We start from the raw sequence: 16,431 nt of genomic DNA, 5'->3' as shown, positions 1-16,431 counted from the left end.
TGTGGGGAGCACACGCTTATGAATCAGTTTGTTCCCCTCTCTACACTAAACCTGCAAGGGGCTCCACAAGACCCTCTCCTACCTGCCCAGAGGGATAGTAGGTCAGCCAGCGCTCCAGGTGCGTGGAATACCAGCCGGGGAACAGGCATCGGCTCTGCAGGTTGCGCAGCTCCTGTGGGGCCTGGGATTTTGCAGAGATCACTTGGTAGAAGGTGTAATTGAGCGCCACAGGGTCATTGTGAGCACGCTGGTGCTGAAAAACACAAGCTGAATTCAGGAGCAGGAACATGATTCCGCCTTACACTTCGCAGTGCAGACCCCGATGACTCAGCACAGCCACCCACCAATGCCTCTGTATGTGAATCTGTCCCCACCCTGCAGGGAGCCTGCCTCCTCCAGGGAAGCCCATCATGGGCTTTCTACCTCCCCCCACTGAAATATCTCTGTGGCCCTTACCCCCAGCACAGGGAGGGAAGTTACCTGATACCATGAATAGGCTCGGTCAGCAGGGTTGATCAGAACAGTAATGATTTTGGCTCGAGGCAGCAGGGCTGCACCACGTTTTGGTACCACCTCTGTGTCAAAGTAATTGGCACTCTTCTCAAACATGAAGTCTGTGCTGGCATTGGAGGGAATGGGAAAGAAGTCCATGTACCTGCCAAACAGATGGGATGCTGGTGAGCAGCACGGCCCAACAAGAAAAGGTACAGCCCCCACAATGCCATTAACTCATCTTCAACAGACACAGCTGCAGCAAAATTGCACCTCCCCAGGAATGCAGGGGATGAACAAGGGAGTGCAGATGTAGCAGACATGCGATTCAAAAAGGGGCAGTGGCACATGACAAAGAAAGTTGAGAAATGATAGAAAGGTAAGAAAGTATTTTGCTGAGAATGTGTTCTCTGGGCAGTGGAAGGAAAAACCTGAGGGTAAGGTCCAGTTGCAAGCTTTAGCAGGAAAGATTTTGTCCAAGTGTAAAGTCAGAATCATCTGCCTGCCTTGTCACCAGCCACTTGCTTAAATCTGTCTAAAGCATTTGTCTCTCTGTACCTCAGTGCATAGCTGAGGTGCAGGGTAAAGAGCTCTACCCTGCCTCACAGGAACTTGTTGAATGAGTAACATGGAAACTGTAAGATATTTGATTAACAAGGTAAGAGGTTAAGGCAGTCTGGGGACTCTGAAGCACTGGAAGGCTGATCTGTGTTCAAATCTAAGCTGTGCAACAAACACAAATTCCATGTTAAATACAAAGATTCTCCCTGTGCATGCGATGCCACACTCAGATCAATCTGGAGGGCTTTTCCAGGGGATGCACATTGAAGCTTTCACTTTCTAACCTGTCAGCTAGTGCAACTGGCACTGTAGTGCTTGACTTCGGTGAGCTCTGCTCAAGTACTAATCATCTTCCAGTATCGTTTCAAAAGTCCCCTAAATGATTAGAGAAGTCCATCTCCCACAACTCATGGGTAAAGAAATCCCAGAATGCCTTTGTGCCACACAGTTATCCCTCAGAGCCACACACAAGGGAGGCCAGTGCCACTGTCAACCAAAGCCACTACTTTGAGTAACGAACACCTTTAAACTTTCTCTCCCTGGAAACACAGTGGCATAATAGTGCCGTAGTGACACTAGAATTTCCCTGCCAGGTGGAAACTTCTACATGTAAACACCAAGGTATGCATATGGATACTGGAGCCAGCACAAGGAACACAGTGGTGGTTCTGAGTGTCAAGGCCTGAGAACATTAGGAGGGAGGTTGTCCCCTCCAGTATTATGTGTTTTAACTCTGAAACCACAAAGAACTTTGTAATGAGAACACTGCTGTCTGTTTCGCATGTCAAGGTAAAAGTAACTTCATGACAGCAGCGTATTTAACAAAGACTTGCTGAGTTTTTAAAGCTAAATCAGGCCTGCAACTCTTCCTGGTGAAGAGTCAGTAAAATGAGAAACTACTTGTGCTGCACCTGGAACTACACAGCTGGGTTACTAGGAAAACAGAAAGCATGCACTGAGCAAAGCAAGACAAAAACAGCTGTTCAGAAACAGAGAAGCTGCTAAGGGGGACGAGGTGGACATACAGAGAGACTCAGGAGAAGGCAACATGCGTCAGGTTTCTTACCAATCGATTCCTTTGTGATAATTGGGGCCATTAAAAAACTGGATCTCCTCAAAGGTGGATGGACTTGGGAAGTTACTGGTGACAGCTGGATGCATGGTCAAGAAGAAGTGCACAGCTGTTGTGCCTGCAACAGGAACCAGTTAATGGGACCTGGGTCACACATAATGCTCTGGCTGAATTAAAGGCTACACTGCAAGAAACAGTTCCCAGATGGGCACACTGCTCTCCTTTGTAGCTGACCAACCCCGTAGCTCATTCAGGTTACAACAGCAGTGACACCAAGCACTGCTCAGTCAAGTTCAATCCACATTTTAACTCATGCAGCTGATTTGAATTGCCTCCTTTGCAAGACAGCTGCCACCCATGTCGGCTATTCCCATGCCAGTGGCACAGCCACACTGTCATGTGGCAGAACACAAACCTGCCACATGAGAGGTGGCCTGGGCAGGAGGTGTGCTAGGGACATTAGTGTCCTGAGGTGAGAACTCCACCAGAGATGCCTTGTCCTGCCTTTGCTGTATGTTGCTGAGATGTTTTCCCTTTACCCTGCTATTACTGAGCCACCTGCAACCAGCCTGGATCATGATACAGGAGGGCTCATGCTGCACACACACCATCAGAGCTTCCCAGTGACACAGCCAGGGGACAGCAGTTCTCCTGGGACAAGCTTTGTTCCAAGTCCAGGATCACCATTTGCTGTGGATAGTTGGTACTGCTGCTGCACTGCATTACACAGAAAGCCAAGGTTTGTAGACCTGGTGTTAGCTGAAGAGATTTTGCTCTCTGCAGCCTAGAAGGGAACTCGTCAGTACCGTATATACAGCTATGTCACTGCCAACCACAATGCCACAGCAGTTAAAAGGTGGTGACAGAGATCAGACAAAGGCATTTCTCTCCCTCCCAATGACAGTGACATGGAGCATGCAGTGGGTACACAGATCTGCAGCAATAAAAGCACTAGGGGACCTTTGCTGTAACATTTTCTACGTGTGCGTGCTTAGTCCTGCGGATAGCCTGTTTGTGACACACTAAGGTCACAGGTTCTCTGAGCTTACGTGGAAAGCCAAAACAGGTAGGGCAAGCCAAGCACAGTGCCAGGGGGGAAAAGTACTGACAGACTTGCCAGATTTAGGTCAGAACATATCTGAGATTATCTGAAATGTCCTCTGTGGCCATTTGGCAGCCTGTGCAAAGGGCAGCCATACAGATCTACAGCACAGACCTGTCCAGCTCTCTGCAAGAGTGAGATGGAAGCTGCAATCCATGTAACAGTGTTCCCATTACCAGTTTTCTGAGGTCCCACGATGAGGAACTTGGGGAGTCGATCACACGTTTTCTCTTTCGACCAGATATCCTTGTGCCTTTTATCATCACAGGGATTCTGTAGCACAAGAGATGAGATTAAGCATTACCACAGAAGGTAATGGCAAGGGGAGGAAAAGCTGGAAGGGCCAGTCCTCTTGGGAAAATGCTATTAGCATATGAAGAACACTTCAGAGCCACACTGCTGCTCTGCCAGGCATCAAGTATTAAGTAAAAACACTGGGGACTATTTTCAAAAGCTCCAGTGACACAAGATCCAGAGTCCCTCTGAGAGTGTTAACCACAGGCCTTGCCCTATGTAGCCAGACTAGGCTGGGCCACTGTGACAGCACAGCTCAACATCTGTGAACTTCTGGCAGACAGACAACTCTATCACCTTCAGCTAATTTCATCTGCTCATTACCATGCAGAGAGTTGCTGCACTGGGATAAAATGGAATAAGCATGTTTTTATTTAATGAACATGAATTCTGCAGTGTGAAATTACTTTGAGATTAATCACATTAACATGCCTGCAAGCTCCTCCAGAACCAAACAGGGCTCTTGCTTGCACACTTTACATTTCACAGCAACTTGCTCTAATACGAGCCCTTTAATGACCCCAATGCCTGCAAAGTGGCCCCCGGTCATGTCTGACAGTCAATCCCTGTCCCTCAGCTCACACTGTGACTGTGTCCTGCTGCTCCTACTCCCCATCCCTTCCACCTTGCCATGTGCCACAGGCAGCCTGAAGCCACAGATTTAAACCTAAAATTTTATGTTTTACTGCTCTGCACTCTGGATCAGCAGTCTTGCTACACTTCAAATGTGGGATACACCTCTTACAAAATCACCAGGAGCAGTAAAAGCTGCCTTCTCACCTGCCACAAGGGATTCTTCTCCTGCGGGAAGATTTCAAAGTACTTTTTGGCAAGTTGAACTGGAGGCAATGTTTGCAGGCGAAGGTTGGTCCAGCACTGCACAAACTTGACCAGGCTCTCAAAAGTGTACAGTCCAAGACGGTCATTCCCATAGTTGGACAGGTGTGTCATGAAGATGCTGATCTGAAAATAATAAAGACATGCGATATTGGTAAATGAGGTAACAGAACTGTTCCTGCCTAGCTTGATTCCATGGTCAGCAAGAAGCTGTTCACAACTCAGACTTCCATGGCTGTCTTGCCTGACAAACGTCCATCTGCCAGGATACAGTGCTTGGAAAACAAGAATTCAGGCGAGGAGGGTCACAGACCCCTCAGTAATCCCTAGGAGAGGTGCAGGGTCATAACTGAACCCTGGATCTGAGTCCAGAACAGTTTCAAAATCCCACTCAAGTGGCTCTAAGACATTTAGGTGAACAAGGCTTAGTCAGTAACTCCCTACTAGTCAAAAACTTTGCAAAGCCTCTTTCATGGGAAAACAGGAGCTTCCCTTCCCCTCCCCAAGGCACAACCAGGGCAACCTCTTGAGTCTGCTACAGCAGGGCAGCAGGCCAGGGAGGGCACACCATGCTGCAGGGCAGGCCACACAGCACAGGGATGGTTGTCACAGGAGTCCTTCCTGGGCCCACAGGCCATCAGCTTTCATTTTCTTTGGAGCTGTCATCTCAAATGTAAAGGAACAACTGGCAACTCCCACTTTAAAACATAAACAGGTGTGTCTGGGGATTTGAACAGGGACTGCAGAGAGACACTGCAGATGGATATTGTCCTAGAAACAGACACCAGCTGGTAAGTTTTAGCCTGCAAGAACTTTCAGCACAAGCAGCCCCTGAAAAAGGTCCTGCCAAGCTTTAACATCCATGGGCAAAGTGGCACTCAAGAGCTGTGGCAGCACTGCAGCGCTCAGGGGGCTGTGCACTATCTCTGTTGTGCCAAGCCATCTCTTCCCTCAAGCCGATATATTTTCCTCCTGTCAGTTTTTCACTATTTTAACTTTTGGAAAAGAGTACGAAGGACTCTTGTCAGCTTAACTCTAGTGTGTGGTTTTGTTATGTCCCATGGAATTCGGCATCCCAGTGCCCATAACACAATGGCACTTTGCCAGGCATAAACCACACCATGGTAGAAGTTAGAAAAACAAAAGCAGAACACTGGGGCCAGTGGAGGAATGGCTGATTTAGCAGTCCCTGCCCAGTGCCTGCAAGTGCAGGGAGGGAAAATAACCTCAGTCACAGCAGAGGCACCCATTGCTGTAGAGTCCTGGGTTCAATTCTGGTGACTCCAGGTAAGGTCAAGAGGCAATGACAGGCTTTCCTGGCAGGGGACAGGAAAAGAGCAAAATGGGGAAGCAGGAGACAGATGGTCTTGGGATGAAGACATTTGCTGGCACTGAGGAAGTCTGAACTCAGTTTTCTACCCAGTGTCACCATGGGCTGGTCTCAGCAAGAGAAGAGGTACTGATAGAAAGCAGCTCTTTGTGCCTGAGCCACCCCCAAGACTGTATGAAACAAATCTAATTCTGTCCATAAGGTGCTCACAACCCAGCATCTTTGGGTAGGCAACAGAAAACACTGGTAGGACTCTGGGACACATGGAAAGTAAGTGGAGATCAAGATCTATCATGTTTGTCTGTCTGTGACTTTTTCACTTCTGGTTCCCTACTGAGCTGACAGAGAGGCTCTGCCAGACAGGCTCTGGCACCTACACTTCAAAGAGCAGCATGTGCTCAGTGCTGTTATGTAAGAAGGATGTGGTAAATACAACACAGAGCAGAGGACAGAAAGATCTGTGTAACTGCAAGGCACGATGGCAAAAGGATGCATCTCGTGTTGTATTTTGCCCCTTTGTGGGAGACATCAGGAAGGTTCTGTGATAGCAAAATATGCCTCATCCCTTTGACTTGCTGGTGAAATACGTAGAGGAAAAAATTGCTGCATGAGAAGTCTGGCTCACTGGCACAAATCAAATACCGCAGCAGGGAAGAAAAAGGAGACCACCTGGGACCCCTTCAAGATTTCCAGAATAAAAAAACAACCTGCATGTGCTCCAAGTTAGCAACTGTGTCTCAAGACTGACTACATTTGATAAAATGACTCACACAGGTAATGCTGTCACCTGCAAACAGTCCCAAACAACTGGGTTTGGAAGAAGAAAAGACAAACTCAGCTGATAAGCCATTTCCCTGGACTTTTGAGTGTGCAGTCATGGCCTGTAACATGTTCACTGTTTAACAAGGCCTGGCAGCCTGCTCTGCCCCCATCACAGCTACTGCTGCCAGAACAGCTCCAAGCACTACTTCTGACATAAGCCACACTCAAGGGCCATCTCCCTCCCTCCCATTCACACTCACTGACTCTACAGACTGACTGGGAAGTAACACCTCCCTCCTCTCCCCTCCCTTCTACTGTCAGTGTGCTGTGATTTCCCTTCTTTCACACTGAGGAAAGATGAAAGCAAAGGTCCCAGAGAGCCTAGCATACAGAAACAGAAGGATATGAGCACCCTTGCAATAACAGCAGCTGTGGGCACAGCAGTAACTGGCCTGAGCAGTGTGAGCAGCAGTTTTTGTGAGAAGCAATCAGCCTGTGCTCAGGATCAACAGCTATTCCGACATCAGACCTTGTTCACTAGTCAGAAGATCAAACATCTTCTGTTTGCACTGTGGAGTTATCATACACATACAGGCTTGGAGACTCCTCCATGTCACTTAACAGGAGCTGGAAGCACCAGAAAGGACTGAAAGAGCCTGGTCCAAGTCTGCTACGGGTCACTGCTGAAGCTGCAGAGCTGGCCAGCTTTCTATGACCCCTTTGATGGCTCTATCAGCAAGGGGAGGAATGCAAGGTCTGACTCACTGTGCAAACACCAGAGGAGCTTAGAGCACTGCACTCTGCTCTGACACAGAGAAATACTACACTGCCAAAAGGAAGCAGAAGTGTAAACATGGGAAGCATCCGAAAGTGCCTGAAAGAGTTTTAAGTCACCACAAAGAGTGAACAGTAAATCTGGCAAATAAGCTCATCCCGTCCCAGAATACAATTTTCCTAAATTGTATTTGGATCACACATTACTACCAGCTGCTTTGACCATCACATCTTATCAGTAAATTTTATTGGGTAGTTCTAGATACTATGTTTCTGTTAATTCTTTGGCACAGTCTCCTAGATCAGTAAAGATCTCTGGATTACAGACTAGCAACTTGTTTTCCAGGAGAAACTTATAGCCTTTACTTTCACAGAGGCTGTTTCTGCATGCTTCAAGATTTGACAATTACAGAGTGAAGCAAGGTGCAAGTCACCCAGCATATAGGAGCACAAGCCCAGAAAATAAATTGTCAAGAGAAAAAAGCAGTTTCTTTCCACCTGACTGGTCACTCCATATGTAATGCAAAGAACAACCTCCTCCTTACTCCAAACTTTTATCAAGCAGGAAGGTTTGCCTGTGGTGTGTAAAGAAAACAATTCCATCTCAGGCAATAGGGACAGAAGGCTGGCTTCCAGACAAAGTATAAACTCCTACAGCTTTTTAGTGGGGCTGTCATAGACCCACAGTTTCTGCAGATCCTACACAAGCCAGAGCTAATCACAGGCTAACCTTCAGTAACACCAGGCCTGTTTGTCAATTACAGTCTGTCTGTCTGTCTGGTGCACCCAGAGTACACTGTGAAGGCTTTTTCACTCTCAGTTTTACTAAACACTAAAAAAAGCAAGAGACAAAGAAAAAAATAAAATCACTGAGAAAAGGTTGATTTTCTGGTTTGCTGGTCTTCTACAGCCCTGACCAAATGTGGCTAAAGTTGCATATTCAACCCTGCAATCAAGGTGCAAAAGAGAGAGGGAATGAAAAAAAACATCATAGTGAACAGAGTCACTGGTGTTACATGAAAAAAATCCTACAAACAAGTACTCAAAGACTGGCACTGGTACTCCAGGGATCCCCCTTAGGAAACCAGCCAGAACCAACATTACTCCTCTCAGATCTGCCTGCATGGCTCCTTGTCCATACTCAGGCACTGGTAGAAGAGGTGTATAAAGGAGAAGGAAGGTGGTAGAAATGTGGAAGTCATGAGAAGAGATTAAGCATTATTATATTCAGGCGTTACTACAAAGATAGACATTCTAAAATAACTGTCTAAACTTTGCAAGGCAATATCTATTCAGAGAAATGGAGGACAAGCAGCTGTGGGTCAAATCAGCTTTAGTAAGAAAAAAATTCATGTGGGGAACTGAGAAAGTTACTGTATGAACAAAAAGAGCAGCACATCTTCCTGCTGCAGCCAACAAGCAGAAATAGGAGGAAGTGTATTCTGTGACTGAAAAGGGCTACCAAACTTCATCTCTTGATTCTACCCATTTAGAATTTTATAAAAATAACCAAATTTTATGGTATCTCTTGCCTCCTAGTACACCATTACAGCGTCAGTGGGAAGTGAGAAACTCATGTGATTTACTGTCCATGGTTCGAAGAAGGGACTGCAGGGTGTTGAAGGTACTACATTTGCTTAGTGGTTTAAAAGAACTGTCAAGTATTGAAAGAAAAGGAAACACCTCTGTTAGACCCATATCTCACAAAAAAGCCTTAGTGTAACAGCTACATCACAAAAACAGAAATCATTTCAAGTGTTTGCATACTGAAAGAAAGGGGAGAACACTTCATAATGAAAGCCCAGCAAAGGCAATTATTGTGAACAAAACTCATCAGTAAACCAGGGGAGAAGCCAGCAGGCAGCACATGTGCATGGAACAGAAGGAGCCAAGGCACATCTCACTTGTGATTCATGACGACAGAGCAGCCCAGGTAACACCCCCTGTGCTATGGCCCATGGTCAGCATGTCACCCTGGCTGGTTTCTTTCTGCTCAGGTCGCACCTCTTGACACACTCAGTACTGATGCTCCCGTGGCAGTGTGTAAAGCAAAGTACCATTAACCAACAGGTACCTCCTTGGACCTCCATTTCACATCTCCTTGGCAAAACACTGGAGATACCCACACTGTCATGGGGGTGACACTGAGCCTCCAACATGATCTAGTCCTTTCCCATATCAGGCACATAAGCTGGGACAGCTGTGCACAAACTCCCCTTTCAGATGAACTTACTGGGTTCAGAAGTACCGTCAGGAAGAGTTCACCACCACGAATGCTCTTGTCCAACTCCTTTGAGCCACCAGGATATTCATTATAGAAGATAGTGTGAGTAAAAAGACCACAGGTCTGTCGAGGCAGAACCTGGCAATATCAGAAAAAAGCAAAGTTAGCAAGAGGCAGATGCAGCAGCATCTGTGTGAGAATGAGTCAAAGCAGCACTTTATGAATCAATATAAAGAGTAAGGGGTGTAAGTGACATAGGTGCAGGGGACTCTTACTATTCCTCTCAACCGCTTAACTCATCACACTGCAAACAAACCACTGGGATTTAAATTTAGTCTGGATGGGCTTGGTTTTGCTCTCAATTCGAATTGTTCTGAGAAACACAGAACTGGCCTTAGCCAAGTTTTTCTTTGCCTCACTTACTGATTTTGGAATCACTGGTGATACTAATATTAATATCTCTGATGCAGGCCATGAGAAGACCATTCCCTGGGCAGGCAAGTGGGCTCTGCTGTGCTCACCATGATTCCATTATGGATGAATCCACGGCGGTACCGGGCAGGCCGTAGGTGTGGGTATTCCTCTGTGCTCGTTACTTGGATGCTCCAAACAGATTTCCATGCCTCATAGAGCTGTGTGTGGACAGGATAAACCCCAGAATGATGGGGGGCTACAGCATAGCCCAAATCTGTGGGAATCCCATGCTCCTGGAAGCAGAATACACAGCCTGATAATTCGGTATTTAACTAATAGCCTTAATAAGGATTATATTTACCAACAGCATTCAAGTTGGAGCAAGATGACAGAGGAACATGGAAACTCTCTGGATTGGGAAACCTGAAATACTGCTCATACTTCTTGCTTTATGCATCTGTAGAAATATAGGGGTAATTCTGTACCAACAAGGACATTCAGCACTGGTAACAGCTGCTGTAAGAATGGTCTTGTAGCTTGCAGCTGTGACAGATCAGACTAATTCAGAACCTTCAGGTCCGGCTCTCTGGTTACTACGAACTAATCAACGCTGTTAAGTGACACATCCCATTCCCACAATGCCTAGATGTGAGTCACTAGAGAAGGAGAACAAAATTTCCTTAACTGATATAGAGGAAAGGAAGACGACTGAGATCTGTATTGTCTCTAGCAATTCAAAGAAAAGCAGACAAGGAGCAAGAGACTATTACAGGTGAAGATATGGGGCCTGGAGCTACATTAAAATTACAGGAAATTTCTGAATTTTTTGGGTTTTAATTCCACTAAATGGTTCTGGTAACAATTTCAATGATGACAGTTCTGCCCCGGTGGTAGATGATAAAACCAGAGCCCCTAAATGAAGCAATAACCTTTTGTGACTGCTAGCCTGTTTTATGTTAAATATGTGTAATTGTGTTCTGTGCTTTGTCTCTCTTTGCAGAAGACTGCATTGTTATTTAACCAGGAAAAGGAGGAGCCTAAATTGTTTCTATAATGCTGTGACTGTGCTCTGCATTCAAGATCATTCCTAATCTGTGTGTCACAGGAACACAAGCCTGTTATTCCCAAGGGGATTACCATCAAAAAAACCAAACTAGAGGTGAAGAGGACATTTCTTTTCAGTGAAACATGTACGCTATATTCAACTCTGAGCTGTAAGAACTAAACAGACATTGTTCCATCAATGCAGGATGTTCAAGGCTTCCCCCTCCTCTGCCAAAACCCGGGCAACTTCCTCTGTGCTTCCTAGATAAGTAACTTCCTTGACATTGTGTAGGAGGCCAGAAGAAGGGCTGTTAGCAGACAGAGTATTTTATACTACCACCAGGTGACTTCCTTACAGAACCACACTAAATAAGGATGGAAAAGGAAATGCTTGCTCACTGCCAGAGTTTGTAAATTAATTGCATTTGGATGGTAATTCTACAAGTTCACACCTCAGGAAACAAGAGCCTTGGGATTTGCACCCTGGAATGTAGCAGAGCTGCCTGGGGCCATGCAGGTGCTGGGAAACATTTCCCATGGAACAGGCAAACATGTGAATGGTGTTTCTTGCCTCAAGACAGCAGAAGGCACATATCAATTTGAACTTCCAGAACTGCCTTGCTTAAATGCAGCTGAAATATTAGACTACTATTTGGGTTCAGTGCAGTCCAAACAGCTATTATAGGAGAAAAATGTTTAAGGATTAGCAATGTAAAGTAAATAAACTGCAATGTTCCCTACCACAGCAAACTGCTTGTTCAGCTTCATCTGCTCAGCCAACACTGTGACATTGTGGAAAAGATGAGGCTGCATGTGACTCCACATGTGAGGGAACCACCAGAACTCTTTCCTGTGCTTGAGCAGCATGTCATCCCCTTCATCTTCCTCATCTGTACCTACAGAAAGCAGAAAAGGAAGTGCAAAATCAAAAGGCAGAAGAGGAGCTCAGTGTTTAAATGCAGTGGCTAATCCCGTTCCAAGTCATGCTCCCTCTACTGCATTACACATGACACACACCCCAAGACGGGGGCTGCATGCAGGTGCTGAGACAAAGGAGTGTCAGGGGCTTACCTGTATGGTAGAATTTCCCTGAGAAGCCCAGGTTGAAGGTGAAATTTGGGACTAAAGTTCTCAGCTTATTCTGAGTGCTCAGTAAAGCCTGTTTGAACAAAAGGAAAAAGAAATGTTCATATTCATATTTTTTCCTCTATAACATGACTTTGTGTTCTACTGGTGCCCAGTTGAGTCTGAAGAGGTATCACAGGAGATGGGGCTTAGGCATTGTTTCTCTTGGAGTGGAGCAGAGCAGATAAGTGCTCCTCATACACAGCCTTGACTTGAACTAGTTCTGCTGTACTAAATGATGCCTCTTTAAAACCATTGTCAGATCATGCTCTCCACTTCAGTGTGAGGGACCCAGAGTGTCTGTGCTAAGGCAAAAGGACAATAAATCTCACTTGAAAGCAATAGATTCTTTAAATTTTACAGGTTCAGCCTCAATGCTCCCTTCCTCACCCATGTTGGCTGGGACTTTGCTAATGAAACTCTGTCCCTTCTCAGCCTATGTGCTAGTGAAAAGAAGGATGGGGCAGCCTATGGTGCACAGATGAAGGAAAAGAAGTCAAGAGGAAAGGTGGATTCTCAGAACTACCCATGCAACGAGTCCTCCACAGCAGAGAGGTTTCCCTGACTTTGACTTCCCTTGAAAGTGCTACAAGACACTCTCAATGCTTCTCTATGAGGGAACTAAGCTTTCAGACTTTCCCCTACAGACACACTTCATTGCCTGTTCCTCATTCCCACATCCACACAGCACTGACACCAAATGCAGCCTGGGACAAATTTCAAAGATTTCACCTTTTCCATGACCACTTGCCTACCACATCTTTACCTCAGTCCCCACCCAAGAACAGTAATTTGATAAATGCAAGGCATGTGACATCTCCAGAACCTATCACAAATACAGGCAGTGCTTTTAAAAAGTGACATGCCAGCAACACTGATGGCTGAATCCTACTTTGCAGCACAAGACCCAGAACAGGCAATGAGAGGTCAAGTTCCCCTTATGCAGCCCAGCAAGACACTGAGACTCACTCCACACATCAGGGAGCACAGACTAAGAGCTGTGCATGTCTCCTTGGAGAAACATCTGTCTGTCCAGATGATGGTTTACAAGTTCACTTCAAATTTGGGACCAGCATCTTGACACATCACCCAGTAATTCATACAGGAAAATGCCACTTTCTTTTCTTTCTCCAGAGCTGTCCCAAGACCCAACATTTCCCTCTGCTGCCTTGAAAGGCACATCCAGTTCCCCAAGCTTGGGTAGGAAAGTGGTAGGAGGAAAGACAGCACTTAAGAGGCTTAGCATTCCTCTGCACAGAAAGAGATTTAAAGCCTGGCTGGGGTTACCATGACAACACATCTGTCTGAGAATAAATCCTAAAAAGCCCTGCTCCAGCAGGCTGCAATCCTTTGTGTCCAGGGAGGGAACAGGGAGGAACTATGGGGGCCCCAGGAACTCAGAGACTATGGAGTCCTATGGAGTTCTGCTTTCTGGCAAGTTTCTTGTTAATCCTGTGCCATCCCTCTGCTGATGCTGGGTCCTTGTCACAGTCACAGCCGTAAGGTGGCACAGGTTTGAGGAAATGTCTTTCCCCTGAACAGGATAAAGGAGACTAAGGTGCCAATATTTGAACATTTGTTACAACACATTTTGCATTCTGTGTTCCCTGGTTCCACATTGGTTCCACGAGGTCTGTAAGCTGCAGTAAGGTGCAATAATGCAGGTGTGGGAACAGGCTGAAGATGGCACTTGTCTCTGCACTCTCTTTCATAAAGATGAATACGACAGTACTAACCATATCTAAGAGGTGATTCAAGTGGTATTTTTTTTGTATCCATAATATGCTTTAAGACTCAAACAAAAGGCAATCAAGAGTTGTGGAGCAGTCTACCCCTTAAGAGAGAAAACAGCCAGCCAGATGTGAACAGGCCTTCATTTGCATATTTAAGCAGTTCAGTTGCTCACATGGTATGAGGGAGGGCTAGCATTTTAGCTATCCCCCGCCTCTAAAAGCCAGACTTTATTCCCCTAGAAAACTGCCTGCCCATCCATCCATCCCTTTTTACCTGTTTTTATATTTTATTGTTATCATTTCTTTCAAAAAGCCTTCCAAGATACAAGCCTGCCCACTAACTAGCCAGAAAGGCCCCTGCCCCAGCTATGATCCCTGCTAAAGCTCTGTAAGGCTCATCCCAGCAAGGCACTGATGGGGTTCCCAAAGAGATTCCCAGCACTGCCACAGGAATTCTCAAGGCCAGACCTGCTTCACGCTTGTCACAGTCTATCAGAGCATTCACTGCCATGCACAACCTGTATTTCTGGAGGTCTTCAGTACTTAATTGTGGCAGCCGTGCTGCAGGCCCAAGTGACAGAAAACCACATTCCAAGGCATATTTCTGGACACAATGGTAAAAATGTCTAAGCTTCACTCTGGTGTTCAATCCCCATCATTTAAAAAAAGGCTTTTTAATAATACCAAATTACAATAAATATTTACTTTTTAGAAAATGTTAGGGGAAAACAATTTAGAGTTGTGTCTTTTGTTTCAGTACATTAAATATCTGTATCACTGACAGATCTGCAAAGATCTCCTCAACAGTCACTTACAAGCTCTTGATGCCATCCAGGGAAAATAAAAACTCTCCTCATTCTAGGAGTGAGGAAGAAATCAGGGAAAGTCACATCACTCTGGATGTATTGGGAGCTTCCTTAGGACCTAATCCTTTTCTAAGATAACAGGGTGTCCTGGGCATTGGAGTAATATAGGGCTAAATCTTAAGGCAACTCTGCTTCTTAAGCTAAGAATTTTTTTAACTTCCAGAAGGGTTTGCAGAGAATGGAGCTGTTCTACACAAAACCTAATCACCTATCTCGGCTCCCTCTAACAAGAGGCAAAAGAAAAAGGGGTAAATAAGGCTGAGAGTCAGATGCTTGGAAAAGAGAAAAACATGACTCTAAGAAAACAGTACATGGGCAAATGAAGAGAAGGAGATGATAAAAAAATGGAGGAAGAAAGCTGAGTGCTTTTGCAGCCTCTTCTCAGTGCTCATCCAAACCATACTAGGAACACGTGGCAGAAATACGGTCCTGGCAGATACTGCACCAGGCGGCACGTTTTTGAGAGGAGCTCCTGCAGTTTTCTTACCTCCCAGCAGTAGCACTGGCAGAGCTCAAAACAACACTGGCAAAAAAGAAACCTATCATGGCACTGGTATGTCTACCTCCCCTGCAGTCTTAGAATCAAGGAGTTAAAAATTGCAGGTAAGATCATCCTCTCCAATTTAGAAAGACAAGACCTGGCTGACAGTCACCCTCACTAGGTTCTCTCTTCTGCACCCTCACCATTCATAATCCCAAATGAAATTACTGTCCTTGATTTTCACTCAGCTTGCTCTCAGACTCACTTGCAATGATTGTTCACTATTTATGCCCTTGCAGAGATTACCAGTAAAAGAGGCAAGAACTCATCTACTTAATCTTCTTTCCTCATACCTAGAAAGGATCACAAAAGCCAGATCCTTTTGCATTAGAAACGGCTTGTCTTTGCTGGCCAGTTCCATGTAGGTTTGGTAAATTCCAAGGATTATGATTTTAGAAGAGACTGAATGTGGAAAAAATTGAGAAGAGAAGGGATTCTCTGAGATTTTGTTTTGTTAATTATGTGCAGCCCAAATCTCTGGTAAATGCTACAAAAGATAAACATTTTCTTTGTGCAACTTCCAACTGTTCCACTCCTATTGAGAACTGCAAGCTCCTGCTGCAGCCCTATCAGCAGAAACAGGAACTCAAGGGTTATCATCTTTAAAGGAAAAGCAAGCACAATTCCTTTTTTTTTCTTGTTAAAGAATAAAGCAATTCAGATCTCCTTTAAGCATCACAAATAAAAACATTTCTCTTGTGTAAGACATGTACTATGGGCATGCATTTGATCAAATTATATTCAGTGCTATCTTTTAATAGTCATTTTGTCTAGGAACGTCTCTGAATGTGGACCTGCATATGGCAAAGAGGCTCACTGGGACAGCAGAGTCAATTTTATACCTTCACACAACTACCCTGACCACTGTAATCTAAGCTTTGAGATAAGGAGCTGTGCATTGAGATATCAGCCCTGAAACAGAGCTTTCATATAAAAGGCCAAAGAAAATGCCAGCTGTTCTGTTACTATTATATCCCCCTCGCTCCCCATGGTGAGAGACTATCAACAAATCCATGCAGTTATTTCTCGCTTTTAAAAAATAAAAATTCATTAACCTCACGTGGCTTTGCAATCAGAGAGCTTCTTTTAAATGGATAAATCTGGGTTTTATCTGCTTTGCCTGAGATTCTCTGCTTACTGATCACAGATTATTCCTCCATTTCACCCTGTTAAAACCCAAACAAAGCATCTTTTGGAATAATCTTGTCTGGGTTTGTTTTTAACATCACTAGAGCAGCCTTTGTTCCCAAGAGCTCTGGC

The 16,431-nt window shown here is 45.2% G+C and overlaps 1 protein-coding gene across 6 annotated transcripts in view; it reads right to left on the bottom strand.

Annotated features, from left to right (window-relative positions):
• The window catches only part of NDST2 (N-deacetylase and N-sulfotransferase 2), a 127,294-nt gene that overhangs the window by 4,877 nt on the left and 105,986 nt on the right, over positions 1 to 16,431 (bottom strand). For all 6 annotated transcript variants that reach the window (XM_030276804.4, XM_012574527.5, XM_002193265.7 and 3 more), the window contains 9 exons: positions 11,978 to 12,065; positions 11,648 to 11,802; positions 9,970 to 10,155; positions 9,458 to 9,586; positions 4,302 to 4,484; positions 3,404 to 3,500; positions 2,120 to 2,243; positions 481 to 655; positions 83 to 253 (listed from right to left, as the gene is read on the bottom strand). In XM_030276804.4, the coding sequence (XP_030132664.1) occupies positions 83 to 253; positions 481 to 655; positions 2,120 to 2,243; positions 3,404 to 3,500; positions 4,302 to 4,484; positions 9,458 to 9,586; positions 9,970 to 10,155; positions 11,648 to 11,802; positions 11,978 to 12,065 (1,308 nt within the window). The remainder of the gene's footprint in view (positions 1 to 82; positions 254 to 480; positions 656 to 2,119; positions 2,244 to 3,403; positions 3,501 to 4,301; positions 4,485 to 9,457; positions 9,587 to 9,969; positions 10,156 to 11,647; positions 11,803 to 11,977; positions 12,066 to 16,431) is intronic.

This window comes from Taeniopygia guttata, chromosome 6 (genome assembly GCF_048771995.1).
Source record: "Taeniopygia guttata chromosome 6, bTaeGut7.mat, whole genome shotgun sequence".
Taxonomy (NCBI): Eukaryota; Metazoa; Chordata; class Aves; order Passeriformes; family Estrildidae; genus Taeniopygia; species Taeniopygia guttata.
This window is presented reverse-complemented; position numbering and strand designations above follow the sequence as displayed.